This window comes from Microcaecilia unicolor, chromosome 5 (genome assembly GCF_901765095.1).
Source record: "Microcaecilia unicolor chromosome 5, aMicUni1.1, whole genome shotgun sequence".
Classification (NCBI taxonomy): Eukaryota; Metazoa; Chordata; class Amphibia; order Gymnophiona; family Siphonopidae; genus Microcaecilia; species Microcaecilia unicolor.
This window is the reverse complement of record NC_044035.1, coordinates 61054198-61071038: the sequence shown is the minus strand read 5'-3', so window position 1 is coordinate 61071038 and position 16841 is coordinate 61054198. Positions and strand designations below refer to the sequence as shown.

The following is a 16841-nucleotide window of genomic DNA, read 5'->3' as shown; positions in this document are numbered from 1 at the left end:
TATTTAATTTAATTGAGAATTTTGGATTACTCTCTGACAATGCTATTAATTGGTCTACAACAGAATTAAAATTAAAAGAGTCCCTAAGTTTATACCTGAGAAAATGGAGGGTTAAGTTTCTTACCCAATATCAAAAGGAGTGGAAGTGGGATCTTCCCAGGTTTGCAGCATGCTGCTCTAATCATTAGAATACTCCATTTACATACATAGGACTGCTTGGAAACACACACAAAAAAACAGGTGGCCACTGACAATGTTTTTTGTTTTGACTGCCAGGTTCATTTAGATGAGAAATCATCTTGCTTGGAACAGCAGACTACTTTAAGACAGCACCTGTTCCTTATTCAGCTAGAAGTGTAATTGACCGATGGACTGATCAAGTGTAGATTACAAATACCAGACCAATCACAACTGCACTGATGTCACAGGAAAATAAAATTCCAGCATCCAACACTGCACTTGTTGAGGGCAAAATGGCATGTTGTTCTCTCTCTGTCCTACAGCACAAGACCACCAGTCTTCTGCAAACAGTTATGATAAAGCTGTGTTCCAACTATTTTCAGTGAAAAAAACAAATAATATCATTGTCTGCATTTCATTATGTAATATTTTCTGAGTTACTTAAAAATGCTTATTCCAAAGAAAAAGGGTTTTTTCTTGGCTTATAAACAGAAGAAATAAGGGTATTTTAAACTAAAGTGAAGGACTAGCCTAGTGCTTCAGTGGGAATCAAACCCAGTTGCCCTGAAAGACAGGGCAACTGGGTTTGATTCCCACTGAAGCTCCTTACGACTCTGGGCAAGTCACTTAAGCCTCCATTGCCCCAGGTACAAAAAAATAAGCACCTGTATATAATATGTAAACCTAAAGGAAATGCTTAAATTAATGTTAATGGAATAAAATATGTTTTTCCAAAGTTGCTTTGGTCCTTTCTAATATCGATTACTGCAATACATTGTTTACTGGCATAAACCAAAGAGAGTTGAGGCGACAGCAAATGATACAGAACACTGCAGTAAAACTAACAGTTGGTGGATGGAAATATGATCACGTCACTCACTTCTTGAGACAAGAGCATTGGCTTCTGGTACAAGTTCATGTGCAATTCAAAGTTGTGTTGCTGATCCATGGTGGATGGAAATATGATCACGTCACTCACTTCTTGAGACAAGAGCATTGGCTTCTGGTACAAGTTCATGTGCAATTCAAAGTTTTGTTGCTGATCCATAAGACTCATATCAGGTCAACCCCGCGTCCTATTCTAATATTTGCTGCTCTATACTCCAGCCTGAAATTTACATTCAGGGGACCAGCAACTTTGGGTGGCTCCCATTCCCCGCATGGTTTCATTAGTCACCCTAAGGAAAATGAAGTTCTCCGTTGCTAGTCCTTCTCTTTGGCATTTCCTCCCAAATGAGATGTGCCAATTGCAATCCAGCTCAGAGTTCAAGGCAGCGCTCAAGATGTAGTTTTTTTTTAGACATGTATGGGTTAGATCCCTGATTCACTCTTCTTTTGTCAGCCATTGGGACTGTGGAATGGGACTATGATGTCCTGCCTGATAGCTTTTAGTTTCTTCCAACTTCTCTTGTCCATTGTATCTTGCATGGCTCTCTCAATTTCCTTTCCTCTCTCCTTGCCCTTTTGCCTTCCCCTTCTTTTCTGTTTCTTTCCTTTGACCATTGTAGCTCTTTTCCATCTTCTTTTATAATGTTGTGTATATTTAATTTTGTGAACCACTTTGATGGCATTAGCCCTTTAGCGGTATATAAAGAACAAAGAAATCTGAAACTTGATTTGGGCTGGGATTCAAAAGAACTCCAGAACTGCCCCTCAGAATGTAATGGCTTTCTTTTCAAGAAAGGCATTAAAATTAAATTGGTTTAGAAGTCCTGTGGGAGTGTTGAAACAATTCAATTAAACTAATCTTGAGAACAGTTGTCCAGATCAGATCAGATCAGTAAAGTTAACAGGTAGTAAAAGCTCAGTACCAGCAATATGCCTTAGAGCACAAGGGTGTTTTTTTTTTAAACCTGGTCTGTACTTTCTCAAACACCTTCTAGGGGGTTGTTTACTAAAGTTTAGCTCCAGTTATCTGCAGCAGGGCCCACAGGAATAAAATGGGCCCTACTGTGAAAGCACAAGCTAAGCTTTAGTAAACAACCCCCTAGAGTTATATTAACCAGCTAGATTCAAATCTGTTAAGTAGAAATACTGAACTTACTTCTCTGCATTTGCTGAAATCAAAACAACTGTGATTGTCAGGTTATAAATATATCATGGGTGACACCTTCTAATTGGACTATCTTTATACATTTCTAACCAGCTTTTGATATCTATGGCCCCTTTATAAAGTCAATGCAGAATGAGCAGAAATAGAAAAGAAATGCACTAGTTTGGTAAACATTTGCTCATAAGACCTTAAGTACTCATGCCAATAATTATCAATCAAGCCTAGCATTTTGTCTATGATAGAAACCAATCTAAGTCACTTGGAAATGCTCAGCAGATCTTAAAGGGAAGACCTTTTCCCTCTCACTCATGCCCAAACATATAACATTTATGTTCTTACAAAAAAGGTTTGGACAAGCTCCTGGAGGAAAAGTCCATAGTCTGCTATTGAGACAGACATGGGGAAGCCACTGCTTACCCTGGGATTAGTAGCATGGAATGTTTCTACTAATTGGTTTTCTGCCGAGTACTTGTGACCTGGATTGGCCACTGTTAGAAGCAGAATACTAGGTTAGATGGACCATTGGGCAGACTGGATGGACCGTGCAGGTCTTTTTTTGCCGTCATCTACTATGTTACATCAGGAAAAACCTGCACTTGATAAATCACAAGAGAGAGTTTCCTTTGTCCTGAAAACATTTTTCAGAATCAAGGACTTACCCAATTCAGACTGGAAAGTGACCAAGAATTTTCCTGGTACCAATCAAATCTTGAGGTTTCTAAAAATTCTGTTAAATTCAGAGAATCTGGAGAACTCAGAGCATCAAAACTCCCTCAGCCTCTTTCCTCTCACTCTGGTAAGTAATAACAGTCTGAAAGGACAATCATACATAAAGAAAGGACCTTTTTGAAAAGTTTCCAAAGCAGTATTTCTGTGGACATTAAATCTACTTAGATTTTCCAGTGTTTCCATCCTGGGAGTAGCCTAATGGTTAGTGCAGCCAGCTTTGATCCTGGCAAACTGGGTTTGGTTCCCACTGCAGCTCCTTGTGATCTTGGGCAAGTCTCTGAACCCTCCATTGCCCCAGGTACATCAACTTAGATTGTGAGCCCTCTAGGGACAAAGTACCTGTAAATAAGGTACACAGTGCTGCATACGCCTAGTAGCACTATAGAAATTATTAGTAGTAGTTGCATGTCTAACAGCAGAAGTACTAACACCTTGCAAAGTCACCAGTTGAGACAAAGACTTCATTCATCTGATGTTCAACATTCCCCATTCTACTATCTAAATCAGTTCATTTGTCCACAGTCTGCTTTGAAAAGTCAGTCCTCCTCATTCTGGTCACAGCAGCCAAACATCCAATAAGGGAAAAAAACTACACTTGCTTGAATAAAAGTTAAGGCTGCAGCATCTACCAGAGTATGTTGAGTTGGAGAGATCAAGTCTCTGTCTGGAAGTACCAGCCTGAGGAGACACCATTTCAGAAGACCCTAGTCTAGCACCCAAGGAGGAAGCAACAGGGGGTGTAGGGGTGTAAGTCCCCCAAAGATCATGAAGATCCCTGAGATTACTGAGGCTCTCAGAATTGGAGGCCACACTCTAATCAGAAAAATGGACACTATGATTGTCCATTGGGCCAAAGGTTGCTGAAGAGGGGTTAAGACTCTTCACTCTGCCTTTCAACTTAACCATCATTAACACAATGAAAACCATAGTACCTTTTAGCAGAGAGCCTCAAATTGTAAAAGGCAATCTATCCAGCCTTCACCGGGTCACTGAAAGAGCTCCAAAGGGACAGAATGAGTAGCTGGTATTGCTCTGCAGCTAGAATCTTTACAGCCTATATTAAAGATTGTTTCAACTTGCATTCAGACTAGGAACATGTGGATAATATTTGAAGGAATAAGAATCTGAGTTTTCTAAATCTCGCCAAGACTAAATAAATGTTGAAACAAGAACTTTGGAAGATGTCTTTAAGAAATATCTGTTAAATATCCAACAATGAGTAAACATGTTTTGTGTTCTCTGAGGTCAACCGGTAAGAGTGCCCAAAAAAGCATGAGATGGACTCCTTTGCATTTGCAGATAGCCTTGATATTTCAGCCTTGGGGGGGGGGGGGGGGGGGGGGGGGGGGGGGAGATTCCACTTCTGTTAATATAACATCCCATGCCATTCTACTGGTTCCTCTGTGTGCTCAAAAACATAAGATCTTAATTTAAAAATGTCTAAGTTTTAGCATAACTTATTTTGTTGGAAAATGATCAATATATTCTCCAGGTGTCTCATTCAACACAGTTGGAACAGAAAGCCTTTCTTCAGTTAATGACCCAGATGCTGGTGATATGGGTGGCCATTCTTTTTGAAGTTCCCCTGTAATGTCTGATCTGGCACTCAGGGAACAGATATATTTCACTAAATGCCCTTTGCAGCTGGAGAATTTTCTTCACGGAAAATGTTATTTTATAAACATCTTTACATTTATACCTGTTTTGATGCAGTTTCAGGGGTCAAATAGAAATGTTTGGACACTGAGAACTTCATTTTCGGGGAGTATGCTTTGTTTTCTTACCTAATAAATTTCTTGTTTTTTCCCTTTGCTCTGGTAATGTGGGCTCTGATGGTATTATTATATTTAGTTTTTTGATCATCATCATCATCTGTAGATGTAATGGATTTGCTTTGGATGGCGTTTTTTTCTTTATGATTTGTATGTGAATTATTGTTAAAATTGCAGAAATATAAAATAGAATTCTTTTTCTTTATTATTCTTTCTGCATTCTCTATGGTGCAAAGAAGTTTAATTACATCACCACTCTTCTGAAGGGACAACACTGGCTGCCAATTTAATTTGGGGTAAAATTCAAGATTGTAACTCACTGTGCCTTGCTCTATGGCCTTCCAAGGCATCTCTCTGACTTATTGATCCCTTACAGGCTCTGCCGTATCCCTTAGATCTTCCCAGAGCAATCTTGTGATTACCTGGGACATCCCAATTTCAACAGATAAAAAGCTGAGTGCCAAGAAACTGGATATAGTGGTTAAAGAGAAAAACACTAGAATAGCCTTATTTACAGAGGTGTCATTCCCAAGTGATTACTCTGTAAATTGCATACAGAGAGAAAATATCTTTAATGTATCAAGAAATATGGTATGAGACCAAGAGAATGTGGAATAGGGATATTGCAACATTTCCCATCGTTTTGGATGCCACAGGCCTCATTAAAAATAATTTCCAAGCACAGCTGGATAAGTTGCCTATACATGTAACATCTTATGAAGTCCTGAAGGTCTCTGGCACAATACAAGTACTTCAGTGAGTATTAGCAGTAAATCTGAGAGCCTGATATCATAGACCACATAATCTGGGTCTTAGGAGTGAGGTTCATTACTGTCATGGTATGCGCAAAAATAACCCACTTGGAGACATTGCCCCTGAAGGCAACCTTCTCTGGATCCCTACACACAAAAGAATAAGACGTGTGCAGCCATAATACTTTTTGCCATCTTGCCGCTTCCTTGTGGAACTCCCAGTCCACTGAATTAAGGACCCAGAGTTTTTACCCAAAGTCCAAATGTGGGATTAAGTTTTAATATTCAGAACAACTTACAGCAAAGGATGGACCAGAGGTCACTCTAATAATGGCAGCTGGATTTCCTAGCCTATTGTTACTAACCTCAGTGTCTCCTCCCTTTCATTTGATGAATTGTAACTTTCAGCCCATTCCTATCCATTTTTGTCCTATGGTCTTATATTATCGACAGGGCAGATTTTGCAGTGAAAATTGTTTCCCTGTAGCAGTTTTACTATGTATTATAAGGCTTTGGCAACTATATATGATTGCTGGAACACGTTTCAGATATACTGACTCCTGAAGCAGGAATCTTGCTGCTAAAACACGGTTCCGTGTCAAGTCTGTATGTTTTCTGATCAGTTTGTATCCATTCAATAAAAGCATTGCTCTCTTTTTGGAATATATTGATGTGTTGGTTTGGCCAATGTCACTTCCCTGCTCCTTGGATACCTGTGGATTTACTTTCATAGGGAACTGACCTTTGTGTTGCGCTTTTGGTTTGCCTTCTACTGCCAAGGGCACCATTTTGTGGATGGCATCAGACTGGGCAGGATTAACTGGCATCGATTCTGCCCAAAGACCCTCTGGACCACCAATGTCTAAGATGGTAGGCCCTTTAAGGAGTCTAGAAACATTTGAGGGAGTGGGGGGAGCTTGGATCTTTTGGGAATTTGCGATGGACAGGGATTAAGTTTGGGGGGGTCTGGAGCTGGGGGACAAACAAGGCCTTTGGGGGGTGGGACTGCTCTACCAGTCCTGGAGAATTGGACCATAGCTTTGCAGCCCAATGCTCCCGAGTGGTAACATAACCCTAGCTAAAACCTGGGGTTATTTTACTGTGATTTGTTTTGGCTCTGACACAATTTGCAGTGTATCACTGCAAGTTACGTCATGGTATTTACATAGTGATGATATGCAAAACATACATTTGTGACTTACATATCGCCAATTTTGTCAAGTTGTGTTAGGGTCCTTTATGCCACATTAAGGGGCAAATAATGGGGCCCTTTTACAAAGCGGCGGTAAGCCCAACGTGGGCTTACTGCTCGCTAAAAAGGAAGTACCACCGGGCTACAGCAGCAGCCCAGCGCATGTCATAAACATACACCAATGCCAGCGCAGGCTCCTTTTTGCTTCAGCTTGGTAAAAGGGGTCCAATGTGAATTAAAGCACTAATGAAGTTTGATAACTTCCCCCCAAGTGATTTAAGAGGAAAGGGAATGGGACTTGATATACCACCTTTCTGTGGTTAAGTGACTTGCCCAGTAAGAAGCAGCAGTGGGAATCAAACCCAGCTCCCCAGGATCATAGTCTGCTGCATTAACCATTAGACTACTCTTCCACTCCACTTAAGAATTTAATGTTGGGGTTTACTAAGCAGGTAGCACAGCTGGCTAGTGCCAACATAGCCCATTCACTTTCAAATGGGTTGTGTCAGCAATGCCACGCAGAAGCTGCTAGCGTGGCTTAGTAAACAGACTCCTAAGTGTTGATGTGTATTCAAAATATACCACTCACTATACTAATAGATGAGCTACTTTCGTGGTTACATATTATCACCAGCTCATTTTAATACATTTTAACAATTACAAATTAATTTATACATATTAACAGTGTTATTAATATGCTTGTAATAACATTAGTGCACTTTAGCATATCTTACCCCCCCCCCCCAAAAAAAAAAAAACAACAACAACAACAACTGAATTATATCAACTTCTGGTGTTCTCTACTACACAATTATTTATTTTAATGGTATTTATACAGCATTCAATTTACATCACTCAAACATTTAGGGGTCCTTTTCATAAAGTGCACCATTGGATTTAGTGCACGCTAAATTCTGTACAGCCCATTGTATAACTATGAGCTCCATTGCACGTAACACATGCTAAATCTGTTAGCGCACCTTAGTAAAATGACCCCTCAATGATTAAGGAAAAAAGAGAAATGGAAAAAAGAAAAGAAAGACTTTTTACAACGGAAGCTAGAAGTCACGGAAAAGTAATTGAGGAGTAATCTAAGGTTGTTAAATTTTCCCAAGTCCCCATTGATATCTCCCTTAGATCTGGTTCGGAGGTATTTTAAAGAACTACTGGGAATCTCTGAAGATATGTGGGAATCTCTGAAGATATGGTGCCACCTTTGGTGAGTCCAATATGTGTTATCTATGAACCAGGAGGGAGAAAACAGATCACAGACTCATCAAAAATCAATGAATTTAACATAAAATTGTTGGAGTCATCTTTGGAGCTAAATACTCAGACTACAGAACCCGCTACTATGCGCTAGAAGTGACAAAAAAACGGTCTGTTTACCGCAACGCGGTCTATTTCTTATTGGTATTCGAGACGTTCACCAATTGACCCTTGAGGCAGGCACTGAGCACTGAAACACAGCACGTGTCGGGTCATTTTTCATTGAAGTTTCCAACTTTGAAGGCCCTTTTGTGCTTTGTTTGTGTTGCCTATTGGACTTGTGTACTTTTGGACCCTCTCTTCTGCTGCCATGCTTATTCTTTAAACATATCCAGGATCAGTTTTTGGGTTCAACTACTCCTATCTTTCCTGATCATCCCAAAGCTACCCAGAAGGGAAAGCAGGAATTCTTGAAATACAAGTCAATGGTTCTTGCCCTGGGAATACATTTTTTTAATTAAAATTCCCTTGCAATTGTTTGGTTTTGCATTAGGATAAAATTTTTCTTTTCTTTGAATTCAAACAGCTCCTTGAATCTTTGAGTGTACGTGAAGGGGTTAGGTCTCTTGGAATATCTTCTCATAAGAACGTAAGAATAGCCATACTGGGTCAGACCAATGTTCCATCAAGCCCAGTATCCTGCTTCCAACAGTGGGCAATCCAGGCCACAAGTACCTGGCAGAAACCCAATTAGTAGCATCATTCCATGCTACCAATCCCAGGGCAAGCACTGGATTCCCCCATGTCCATCTCAATAACAGACTATAGACTTTTCCTCCAGGAACTTGTCCAAACCCTTTTTATACCCAGATATGCTAACCGCTGTTACCACATCATCTAGCAACAGGTTTCAGGGCTTAGTGAAAAAATATTTCTCCTATTTTGTTTTAGAAGTATTTCCATGTAACTTCATCGAATGTCCTCTGGTTTTTGTACTTTTTGAAAGTGTGAAATATTGATTCACTTCTACCTATTGTACGCCACTCAGGATTTTATATACCTCAGTCATATCATCATACCCTCCCCCTTAGCTGTCTCTTTTCCAAGCTGAAGAGCCCTAACTCCTTTAGCCTTTCCTCATATTGGAGGAGTTCCATCCCCTTTATCATTTTGGTTGCTCATCATTGAACCTTTTCTAATTCTGCTATATCTTTTTTTGGGATACAGCAACCAGAATTGAATACAAATGTTAATGCTGTATAATTGCTGGCTGCAGGATTAGTCTTGGTAGTTGTTATCTCCTTACTATTTTTTTTTCTATTTTCCAATTTATACATTTCTATCTTTGCCCCTTTTTTTATTTTGGATGAATAATTTTGGAATAATTATATTACATTTCTTTTCCATTTTCACAATTATGATTCTAACTGGCAAAAAACATTGTTTTCATATTGTACTTCATTCTTCATATACACATTTTATCCAAATTAACATTCTTTACTAGAGGGTTTTTTTTTTTTTACTTCATAATACATAAGTAAACTAGCCAGAGCACATAAGGGAATTTGGTAATACAATGTTGTATTATTAAAAAGAAATAAAATAGAAATCTAGCAGATGGAAAGTAGTCCTATAATGAAGATGCTGTGATATTGAAATTAAAATGCCTATAACAAAACAAATTTAAAATACAAGAGGCGTGGAGTATAAAAAGAAAGATGCATGCATAAGGATTAAAATCAGCAGAAGGAGATACTGAGATATGAATCAACTATTAATATTTTATTATATGTTGGACTTAGTTATGATACTTTAAAGTGTAGAAGAATATAAAACACAATGATCATATTTTAAAAAAATCATTTTTCTATTTTATGAAACTCAATATGAAATTTTATACACAGAAGGAAGTTTTTACAAGACAAAGCCTGTACATGCAACATATCAAAAAATAAAATGCCTCAAGCCAAAAACAAAGATAACTGACTATTTACAGAGCTCAGAATTTTGTGCACCACTTACACATTTATTTTCTTTTTACTTTCATCATAGGTTCACATCCTAGTACACTGCAAGGTAACTTCCTCTTGTCTTTAAGAGAAGGACAAAAATTAATGATTGATAAACAATGATTTGTTATTTAAAATTGAAATTATTAAAGCTTTTTTGTTAACCCTCAAGTTATAGCAAAGAAGCTGGACTGAACTTCCAAGTTAAGTCTTCCATTCTGTATGACAGCCTGGGCTAAGGATGCTTAGGTTGGGGAATCCTAGCCATTTGCAGCAGTAATATGCACAGTACACTATCCATCCAGTCTGCCCAACAAGTTGGCCAGAACCATGCCAGCCACTCTTTGTGGGCCCCAATCACCCATTCTTAAATGCTGGTTGTCATGTCTCTTCCATGCCAACCATATAGGCAGCCAAACATGATGGAGTCTTGGTTATAACCACATATCACCCCCAAGTATTGTTGAGTACATTCAACTTCCAGTGAAGATATTCTCCCCTCCCCCCCCCCCCCCGAGTTGCATAGCACCCTCAATCGCAGCATGTGACAATACAATGGTCTATAATACTGGAGTTGCCAAAGCTTCAACTGTCTTTTGCCATTTGTGGGGACACAGACCATAGAAGTCTGTCCAGCACTGGCCTCAGTTCCTCCGATTTGGCTAATATTCTTTCAGTCTTTTGTGACACACAGACTGTAGAAGTCTGTCTGGCACTGATCTCAGTTCCCACTACTCTTTCCCAAAATAACATCTCAACAGCCATGTTGTGTTTCCATCTTCTTTCTACTTAGGCATTCCATGTGCCTATCCCATGCATTTTTTAATTTGCTCATCATTTTTGAATCTACCACCTCTCCTGAAGGGCATTACAGGTGTCTACTTCCCTCTCTGTGAAAAATTATTTCCTGACGTTACTCTTATGTCCTAATATCTAGTGGCCAGAGATAAAGACCATGATTGCAGGGTTCCAGAAGGATCTTATTTTAATCTTCCTGAAATAAGACTTAATAAAATAGAAACAGTCAACCTACAATACATTTAGCCAAAGGCCAGTGTGAAAAAATGTTTTAAGTTTTTTTCCCTAAAAGTCAAAGGCGAGTCCCAAGCCGCAACTCAATAGATAAGGTGTTCAGCAGTAGGAGTGTAGCAATAAAGAATGCACATATCTAATATATTCCAAACAAACTTGCCCAATAGCAGGAAAAAGTAATAATCTTATTGTAAGGCACCTAGTTGATAATTCATATTGTAATGATTGGGTGAGTGAGTTTGTACATACTATATATGCACAGATTTCTACCAGCTCATACTTGTACAAACTCACAACTGCCTTCCAGCAAGAGCAATTTTGGCAAGCTATTTTATAAAGGCACATAGGTGCATATGTTGTCATTGTAAAACAGGTGCAAAATATATGCCTATATGCCTTTCCTGCCTAGGCACCCTGTTATAAAACTACTTACCACATAAACAATACATTAAAGTCCAAAGTACAATAGTCGTACTAACCCTTGAAATAAACACGATAGAAAGTGCTCAATTAGAGTACGACAACATGGCAAACTCTCTATTTGGGTATTGGTGTGAAAAGGCATAGCAAAGTGTCTCTCAGGGTGATGGGGTTATATGAGGGAGGTTGTGTGTATGTGTGTGCCCTTGTGCCTATGAGTACGACTGGAGTTTTGCTTCAGCAAAATGCACCATCAATTCAGTGTAAATCAATATTGTAAAGGAAAATAAAACAGTATATTTTTGACTTCAAGGTTTCTTCCTATATGAAGGATCACAAAATGTAACTTTTCAATGTATGAAAATAGATTACAACAGATCATAGATTATAGTGAGACCCCGGATTAGTAAGTCTCCCCGGCCCCCATTCTTTGCCCCGAATCTGATCATGTGAAGGGTTCTGCTACTGGGCATAACAGGTTAGCAAAGAGACCACAGCCACTGGCATAGACTTATATCTTGAATGGCATTATACACTCATGATTAAATACAGAGTCTACCCAGTTTGTTTGTTTTTTTTAAATTATATATACATAATAGCTACTTCTACTGGAGCTTTAGTTGGCCAGTGTTCAAATTATGGATATTTATTACTTGACTGCAGCACATTAATCTGCCCAGTAACTATTAACCCAAGTTTCTGGATGGTTTGGGGACATATTAAGTAAATTTCATTTTTCCTTCTTATGTGCAGATACAAGATTTGATTAAAATCCAGATATGATCCTAAGGAAGCAGAGTAGAATTTTTTTTCTAGTAAATATCACCACAAATTTTACAAGATACTGTGCACTTAATAAACTGGAAATATGCATTTAAGAGGGTACCTTTACATTAGGAAGTCAGATGTAACAAATCTAGGCTCTCATTTGCTAATATGTGTTAATAACACAACCCCCTTCTTCGCTATGGGACCTATTGACTAACTGCACACTTAAATCATCATGCATTCATGTGCATTAAATCATTAACACAAGTCAGTAAATGAGAGCCCTAGTGTAATTGGTCTGTTCAGTTGTAAATGGATAATGACTACATTGACCAGTAAGTACACAATTGTTTTAAACTGGTTATAATCAAACATTTAGACCAAGACTTTCTATTTGGTGATTTAAATCAGTTTGTCAGTCCACCCCTGTGTTAAATCAGTGCTAGAATGGCTACTGAACATCTGATTTAAAACAATGATTGCACAGAAATAATGAAACAGGTAATACTTATATCTCAGAGAGCTGAACATAATTAATAATCTCATGTTCTTTTCTTTATAGGCTCTCATATCGGACTGGTCAAGACACAGCTAACTGTGACACATGCAGGAATAGTGCATGTATTATTTATAGGTATGTTAAGATCAAACATTTCCCTTTTGTACATTTAAATGTAAACAGAAAAGAAATGAAAACCTACTTCTTCAAAAGGTTCTACAGCTAATCACAAAGATATCGTTGCTTTCTTTTCAAACATTATATGAATAAATATCATCAAAACTCTACAATTGAATACAAAAGCTACCACTGCCTTTTTTTCACTTCAAATCTCTTCAAAAACTCTATGAATAACTACACGAACTATAGATGCCCTCTCAACACTGCACAACACTACTATAACTCCACCAAAATGTAAATTGTAAACCACTTTGAATCGAAACTTGTTTTTGGATAATAGTGGGATATAAAAATGCATAAACAAATAAATAAAATTTCATGGCAGATAAAGACTACTTGGCCTATCTATCTAGTATGCCCTTTTGTTTCAATAATGATTTGAATTTTTAGCCAGTCTTTTCAAATAATGCTCGAAGCATTTTTCAGTCTTACTAGTAATTCAAGTAGAATAATTCTATTCCCCAAAGAGTTTATCTAAAAGGATGTCTAAGGAAATGAGAAGTAAAATGTCTTGCTTGAGGTCATAAGGGGTGTGAGTAGGAAAGCTGGATTTGAACCTAGATTCCCTCGTTCTCAGTCCATTGCTCTAAGCCATTTTTTTTCTCTCATCTTTGATCTCTGATTTTATCTTCAGTTCTTTGCATCTAAGGATCTAAAATACTTATCCTTTTTTAATTCTGAGGCTGTTTTTATCTCCACCATTCATAATATCCCCCAGTGGAAGTTAATCCACCACCCTTTTCAATGAAAAAGTTTGTTGTGTTACTCTGGAAGCCTACACCCTTTCAGCTTCAGGTCATGCCCACTTTTTCTGTATTTTTTTTCCTCTGGAAAACATTTGCCCCTTGTGCACTAATAATACATCTGAGTAGTTCATCTACAGATACATATTTAGGCCTTTTACATCAGAGGGCTCGTGTCATTTTAACAGCCCTTCTACTCTTATCTTTGGGATATATGGCCTCCAGAAAGGGCCACTATTACAATTAAAGCCTTATGAGTAATTTGTACAGAAACATTCTCACCTCCTTTTTTCTATCCTATGCATCCTGGCATTCCTCTAGTTATCAATGTCTTGTTGCTCTGTTTTGCAACCTCAGATACGATTGCTTAGAGATCCTCCTGTTTTGTGCACAGCACCACCTCACTTCCCACCTCCATTTGCACTGCTCTCTTGAATTTATGCATCCCAAATTAATTTTCAGAATTAATTTTCAACTACTACACTAAATATGAATTCATATTAATACTAATTGATAGTAGAAGTATGAGAAATAGAGCATTGTACAGTTGATTAGTAAAACTTAATTTGGAAAGCCAAATTAAGAAAGAAGGGATGTAGCAGTTTCATGTACAAAAAAAATGGATCATTTCATTTTACCTTTCAAATTTAACATGCATTTTTTTATCCAGTAGTATATCACAGTAGCGAATCTATTCAAAGTGCATGTGTTGCATACACACCCCTTGTCAGTCCCTCCCTTCTCCCTCCTGCCACATCTCTCCCTTCCCTGCCTCACAAAGCTCTTGCAATTCCCTCCCTCCCCCATGCCTTAAAAATCACCTCCAGTCTTTGCCCGGGGAGCACCAGCAGCACTCATAGGCTAACTGAAGCCTGCACTGGGGCTTTCTCACTGAACTGTCTCACCCCTTCTGATGCAACTTCCTGATTTCTGAAGGGTAGAACAGTTCAGAGAGAAAGCTCCACTGCAGTCTGTAAGCAGCCTATGAGTGCCACTGGCACTGCCCAGGCAAAGATTGGAGGTGATTTTAAGGTACAAATGGGGAGTGGGGATAGGAAGGGAACTGCGAGAGCTTTGTGGGACCAGGAAGGGAGGGAGGGAAATGCAGCATGAGACTCATCCCCTGTTGAAAATTCCTGGCTATGCCACTGATATATCATCACTGCAATAGTATGATTGAATTTACTTTATAAGACACTTTTATCAAAAGCACCACTCAGGAACATCATCAAAATTGTATTGTACCACTATTTTATGCAGTAGTTGAGAAAGCACAAAACACAAAAAGGGAGGAGTCCCTAGAAGGTAAGCTTGGGGGTAAATTTTATAAAGTCATTATTGCACTATGTAGCCACATACATGTATACATGGTCTCTTACAAATTACCAAGTGACATAAAAATTCATGCATTCAAAAGCTGGTGTGTACTTTGCCAGTAGGTTTGAACAAGGGCCGAGTATAGGTAAAGCATGGGGAGAACTTTCATTTATGCATGTAGATTACAAAATGTGCTAATTTACATGTGGACTGGTATAATCTAGGGATGGACCTGCTCATAGGGAGGATTAAATTGCCTGTAGGGGAGTGAAAAATAGAACTTGCAACAAATTCATAGAACTGAAGGGAAACAAACTTGTAAGAAGAGGTAGGTAGGACCAAACAACTGTAGAAATTAAGAACAAAGATTGAATCAGCCGTGTTGAGGAAACAAATGCTATGGAGTTTAACAAAAGCGACACTATGTATTTGTAAAATCGAAGTCCAAAGTCTAGCAATCAAGTTGTTCTGGCTCTTAGAACGGTTTTATAAAGATGAAGATAATACATCACCCAGGATGGATTCTGGCAAACACAGACAAAAGATAACTTAGTGTTCTGAAGAGTAAATTGTAAATCAAGGTCTGATTTTAAAAATGTTGACTGGATGCCAACTGCAGACTTTGGAGAATTATGGAAAAGTAAGTAAGGGTTAAATAACAGATGAAAACTAAAGAGGGCTATAATACTTAACTATATATTAGGGAGTAAAGTGGCAAGCTATCAACAATGATTTCACCCGAGAGCAGTCTAAAATTCCATGATTTTAGTTCAATTCCTTATTATCACCAGTCAAACTACAGATACGTTTCTGCGGGACTATGAATTACTGTTGTTACGGCAGATGATATTTCACAATAATGTTTTAAATGCCATGGTGAGCACTGAATAGCTCATAAGAGGTATTATGAAGTCACAAATATGTAATTTTATAGCAATTAGGATTCCCAGTTCCAAAAAAATAAAAAGCTCAGAAAGTGCAAGAATAATTCTGATTTATGCAGTAACAGTTCAAATTTGTACAGATATCGTGAACCTACTTCTGGCTTTAACCAGTTTTATGGTAATATATATATATCTATAAATTCAATGTGTATCAATTTAGTTATAATAAAAATATATGAATAATGTGCAAGTTAAGCCTTATCTAGAATTCAACCTATGCTTTAACCTTAGTAGGCTATCACAGCTTATTGTATAGAGCGATTTTGATTATACACTTTTCTCTCTTTTTCTTAAAAAATGTCTCATAATAAAAGAATTGGCTTTAATTGCAGTAGAAATGGAAAATAGAATTAAAATGAAGGAACTGTTTCACCACGTGAAAGCACAAAGAGAGGGAAACCAAAGCACAACATATAAAAGAGCAACAACAACAAAAAAAAAACACCAAGGGCTTCCAGAACTGAGGATAGCAAACAGATCTTTATTTTCAGACCCAGCACAGGCCATGTCTCGGCATCTAAGCCTGTGTCAGGGGCCTGCCGCAGGCATAGATACCAAAACACAGCTTGTGCCGAGTCTGATAATTTTATTTTTGTTACATTTGTACCCCGCGCTTTCCCACTCATGGCAGGCTCAATGTGGCTTACATGGGGCAATGGAGGGTTAAGTGACTTGCCCAGAGTCACAAGGAGCTGCCTGTGCCTGAAGTGGGAATGAAACTCAGTTCCCCAGGACCAAAGTCCACCATCCTAACCACTAGGCTACTCCTCCATTAGCAATAAAGATCTGTTTGCTATCCTCAGTTCTGGAGGGCTTTGGTGCTTTTTTCATTGCTGTCTCACCACAAAAAAAGTCAGTTCAAGAAATTTGCTTTTATAATTTTTAGTTCAACTGCATCTGTACAAAATAATATATTGTCCTCAATTTGTACACTAACTTCCTCATTCTGTAACAAGCTGCCTAAAGTTAAGTGCCATTTGTGTGTATGTTATAGAATGCTTAGCACATATACACGTATACTGTACACAGATGCTCAGATGTT

At 38.3% G+C, this 16841-nt stretch overlaps 2 protein-coding genes across 2 annotated transcripts in view; one reads left to right on the top strand and one right to left on the bottom strand.

The window, feature by feature from the left end:
- DOCK1 (dedicator of cytokinesis 1) overlaps positions 1–16841 on the bottom strand; it is a 906712-nt gene that overhangs the window by 455334 nt on the left and 434537 nt on the right. The window lies entirely within an intron of this gene.
- The window catches only part of INSYN2A (inhibitory synaptic factor 2A), a 98128-nt gene that overhangs the window by 33653 nt on the left and 47634 nt on the right, over positions 1–16841 (top strand). Inside the window, exon 2 of the mRNA XM_030202954.1 lies at positions 12679–12750. Within this exon, the coding sequence (XP_030058814.1) occupies positions 12679–12750 (72 nt within the window). The remainder of the gene's footprint in view (positions 1–12678; positions 12751–16841) is intronic.